This window comes from Arachis ipaensis, chromosome B10 (assembly GCF_000816755.2).
Source record: "Arachis ipaensis cultivar K30076 chromosome B10, Araip1.1, whole genome shotgun sequence".
In the NCBI taxonomy this organism is placed as follows: Eukaryota; Viridiplantae; Streptophyta; class Magnoliopsida; order Fabales; family Fabaceae; genus Arachis; species Arachis ipaensis.
In genome coordinates, this window is record NC_029794.2 from 3,761,504 (window position 1) to 3,766,754 (window position 5,251).

Genomic DNA, 5,251 nt, shown 5'->3' on the forward strand with positions numbered 1-5,251 from the left:
AAATGTTGATCATGAGATTAATTATGACTATATAAGAGAAAGATAAATAAAAAAAAGGAAATAAATCCTTTAGGCAAGTAATATTTTGTAAGACAAGTCAAATATTATTATTTTGATTGTTATTCAGATTAGGATTCTTCTTTAATATAATATAAAAGGTATAAATACTTTCTAAACGAATAGCCGATATTATTTTATAAATACTTTCTTCTTTTTAGTTTTACGACAAAATAAACTATAGTGTAAATAACTAAATATGTAAAGTTGAATAATTTTTTTACGAAAAAAAAAATCAAAATTTCAAAAGAGTTATTTGTTTTCAGCTTTTGCAGAAATATTTTTCAAAAAATATTTTCATATTAGACATTTTTCTTTTAAATTACGGTTGTAATTAACAAAAAGGAAATATTTAAACATTACCCGCCGTAATTAACGACAATATTAGGAGAACAAAAATAGTGATTATTAAAGTGGCTTAACCTCTCGTACCCAACAAAAAAGAGTGCTACCTATTTCTTACAGGAGTCAGGAGGATAGGACATATGATAGAAAAGATTCTACAATGAGTGGAATGATATAATTATATAAATGCCAATTTGCTCAAATTTCAATCTGGATTTTTACGCTCACATCACAAATTTACAATGGCTGTATGCCAGTATCTTTATTGAAGTGAAAATTGGTTGAGGCAGGATCTCAGAATTTTTATGTTACATGCAACAGAGCTTAGTAGATTGGTAAAGCAGGGGGCAACACCTTAGCAATCTAAGCATCCCCCAAGGCTGAAATATAACACAAGAAAATATACAAATTAGAATGGAGCAAGTAATCTACTGAGGATTTGGGGGGCGGCTGTTAGCAGCAGCAACACGGGATCCCCATTCTAACAACTCTTTGCTGGTGTCATCCTTGTGCGCAAATACTTCTATAAAACATAGTGAATCTTTCTGTGCTCCTGTTGCTATTGCAATCGCTTCTGTTAGATCTTCCTCTGTCCGTACCTACACTCCAAGCATTATAAATAGTAACTCCAGTTAATGATAATGCTCGTAATGATTGTAAGATCACAGTAACACAGGATTGTTTGAGTTTAAGCTAACCTTGGCAGTCCAGCATTTGCCTTCTCCATTATGGATGGCTTCCACAAAGCGAGTATAATCCCAGTTCTTGATCACGTTGTACGGGCCATCATGAATCTCAACTTCAATTGTATAACCTCCGTTGTTAATGAGGAAGATGATGCTCCTTTGTCCGCTGCGGATCATTGTTGAAATATCCTGTGCCGTCACCTGATAAATAAGGAATACCTTAAGTCAATGTGTGCTTCAAGCATCAAATTGATGTTCCAGTTTACTTATACTGTGTTCAAAATGCAAGTCTTGAACTAGACGTAATTATTACAACCACAGTAGTCAATTCAAAGTAAGTCAATTTCAATAATAGTATAGTAACAGAGTAACTCGATGCAAGGTCTGTCATATATAAGAATACGTCTAGGCAAAAACAAAACATAAAGAAGACAAAAGAAGTCATATTATTATCAAATGTTTTGAAAGGTCATTTCTGTTGGTGCAACTTGTATAATCTTATTACTCACCTGAAAACTGCCATCTCCAATGCAAGCAATTACACGCTTATCTTTTGCAGCTTGTGCATATCCAAGAGTAGCACCAACTGACCAACCTATGGACCCATATTGCATCTGGAATTCATACCTGAAAGATCAAATTCAGGCACGACAGTGTTAACCCCCCAAAAAGATAAACGTTAGCATTTTGCTAGATGCAGTTGTAAATGAATTTAAATACCCGCAATTTTCAGGTAGATGTAGCTTCTGACAGTTGAACCATGAGTCTCCAGTTTCAGCTATTACAGCAGTATCCCCACTTAGCATTTCCTGTAAAAGTATGTGTGAGTGGAGAAAAAGTTAATACATTTTAGTAATATAATGGGAACCACTTGCATAAACTAGCATGATTTGTACGATAAAGTGAATCCTCTGAACTTGCTATGCAGGATATGAAATCTTAGTCATGGAGCAAGGTAACAGGTAGAAAAACCTCATGTCAAAAAGAACCATTTGACTTGAATATTTAATAAGCAGATAAATAGAACATACCTGAATGTGCTTAAATAGAACATTAACTCTAAGAGGTTCGTCCTTCTCTCGCTTCAGAGGAATGCCTGGGGGAACATATATACGTCGGTAATTCTCCAAAGCTGCACCATTTTTCTTAACCTTCTTAGACAATGCAGTTAAGAAGTCAGCCATGAAAACCCAGCCCAACGAAGGACCATTGCCAATGGTCACGCGATTAGGCTGCACGATTACAGCTTTCTCCTTCTTTATCAATAAGGAGTATCCCACGGAGCTATAGTCGTTGAAGATAGGGCCGATAAAAACATATGCATCAGCAGACTCCACTATTTCGCCACAAAAGGAGGTACTAACAGCACCCCAATATGTCCCAATGAAGTGTGGATGATGCTCCGGCACTAGCCCCTTTCCAGAGGGCATACAAGCTATTGGATATCCACTGGCATTCGCAAACTCCAGAAAAGCCTTCTGTGCCTTTGCAAACCTTAGTTTTGGCCCACCAACAATGACGGGTTTCACAGCTTTGTTTAGAAATTCAGCCGTTGCTTCCACTGCTGCTTCTAATCCTTGTTGATTGCTTACCCTGCACAAATCCAAAAGATATTAGTTTTCCCTTAGACAGGATTCACTCTTCAGAAGGATAAGATGTGAGTTAACACAATATATGCACATACATAACTCTTTCAATCCACATTCTCTCTTGACAAAGAATTACAATTGCATTAGCATTTCATTTAGCAATGAACTTAGCCAAATATGTGATTATCAAATAACTAATTCAGTAATCAATAAGATTGGATCAGTATTAAAAGAATTCATAATAAAAATATATCAGAATTAAGCTAAAAAAGGGGCTATTGATTAACAATGTAGAGAAGGCGAGGAGGGGAATAGTATGCATACTTAGGTGCAAGGAAAAATGGGACAGGGTCTCTGGAAAAAGTTGGGTGTGGAATCCCAGGAAGGTTGCAACTTATGCTGACGTAAACAGGCTTGCTTTCCTTCAGAGCAGTGGAGATTGCAGTGTCAATCTGCTCATGTGCATCTTCCAAGTTATTCACCACTGCCTGAAACACGAGAAATCATAATCGAGTCAGTTACCTTGAAAAACCAATCAACCTAATAGAATAACACAAGTTAGTTACAAGTCAGCTAGAGTCGGTTACAGTCCCGCGCACCTGAAAACACGTGATGGTTTGGAAGCAGCGGAGTTCCTGTGAGAAATCGGGTAATCCGATTGTGTGGTGGAGGATCCTGTTGGTGCCGTAGTCGTTGGAGTTGGGTCCGCCGACGATGCAGACGACGGGGAGGTTCTCGCTGTAGGCGCCGGCAATGGCGTTGATAACGCTGAGGCCGCCGACGGTGAAGGTGACGACGCAGGCGCCGACGCCCTTGGAACGGGCGTAGCCGTCGGCAGCGTAGCCGGCGTTGAGCTCGTTGCAACAGCCGACGAGGTTGAGGTCAGGATCGGCGATGAGGTGGTCGAGGAGAGTGAGGTTGAAGTCGCCGGGGACGGAGAAGACGTCCCTGACGCCGATCTCGACGAGGCGGCGGGCGAGGTGGCGGCCGAGAGTGCCTGCGGAGCCGGGGAACTGGGTGGCAGCTTCCATGTGATGTTGAGACTGGAGAAAGTAGAATTGGATTTGATTATGATTAGTTAATTAATGTGATTTGTTTAACCTTGTGTGTATTGGACATTGGTTGGGGTTTATAAGGGGGTTCAAACTTCAAAGACTGGTTTTGGAAACCCATGGGCAACACCTTGGAAGAGGGAAAAACAAAAACTAAATGTGCAAATTGATTTTAGAAGTACGTGGTATATAGAATGGATGATTTCTTAGTATATGCTTGAGACACCTGTTGGTAATTCAGTATTAATTATAATCTTTGTATATAATAATACGTAGTTAGCGCATAATAGAACTCATTACTTTTACATTTTTTTCAAGTTTTTAGTTGTTACTCATAGTTGATTCTTCATAACCAAATTGATTGATAATAAAAGAAAATATAAAATAGAAACTATTTATGGTTAATGAATATTTTGTATAATTTATTTAATTTAATATGTTTGACCGAATTCGTAATGTTATGTTTCCATACGAACATTTTGTAAAAGTAGTCACCTTGTAAAAAGTACTAGTTTTAGTTTTGGACAAATTTAGGAGTATGAGGCATATGGTGGGTGAAGAGAAATGATGGTGATCCGGATCTCAAGTGGGAAAGATGAATGCACAGCACAGACTATTCCAATTCCATGTACTTGAAATAATTAAATAGAAATTGGAAGGGTTTCAGCTGGCGTAGTCGTGGTTTTGTGGGGTGTGGGTTTGAAACAATAATCTTCGTCGTGGCTAAATCGTAGTGTTTCCTTATACCTTTTTTAGCTCTTTAGCCTAGTACAATAGAAATTGAGGTGTTGTTTCAATTTGGGAGTTTAACCAAAGCTTTAGTCCTTGCCAAAACACATTCCATTAAGTTATAGAGAAAGTCAACAATTTTTCACATGGTGGGCCAAGCATTTTGTACCTATGGAGTGTGGATATTATTCAACATTAGTAGCTTACACACAGATTTTACTAATGCACAAATGATGAAGAAAGACTAATAAAAATGGAGATTCCATGGTGACTTTTAAATTCTTGTTTAATTTATTTAAATATGATTAATTTTTAGTAATGAAAAATAAATTATAAGTGTATGTTTGGGTGCCATTATTTTGTTAAAAAAAGATCTTTTTTTAATGAAAAAAAATCTTTTTTATTTTTTAATGTGTTTGGCAAATTTCTAGTAGTAAAAGTAAAAGCACTAGTAAAATAAAAAAAAGATCTTTTTTGAGAAGTTGTAATTTACATATTTTTTAAAAGATCTTTTTTCTTTAAAAAAAAAGATGTTTTTCATGTAATAAATAAACAAAAAAGTACTTTTATATTGTTATACCCAAACATAATTGATTGATAAAAAAACATTTTTACATGAGATATCCAAACATAAAATTACTTTTACTTCTCTATAAAATTTTTTAAAAAAAGATAACTCGAAAAAAGATCTTTTCTTAAAAGCTCACCCATTTTTATATTTATGTTAGATGATAATAATTTAGATATAAAATTAATAACAAATATTATACTAACAAAATAAATTTATGTGAGG

General features: G+C 36.0%; 1 protein-coding gene across 1 annotated transcript; it reads right to left on the reverse strand.

The window, feature by feature from the left end:
• LOC107623050 (pyruvate decarboxylase 1) lies at window positions 564-3,855 on the reverse strand. Its single transcript, XM_016325182.2, has 7 exons — window positions 3,277-3,855; window positions 3,002-3,165; window positions 2,120-2,681; window positions 1,809-1,897; window positions 1,598-1,715; window positions 1,101-1,289; window positions 564-1,001 (listed from the first exon to the last, which is right to left on the reverse strand). Exons 1-7 carry the CDS (start codon window positions 3,706-3,708, stop codon window positions 831-833), a joined length of 1,725 nt encoding a protein of 574 aa, XP_016180668.1. The 5' UTR covers window positions 3,709-3,855; the 3' UTR covers window positions 564-830.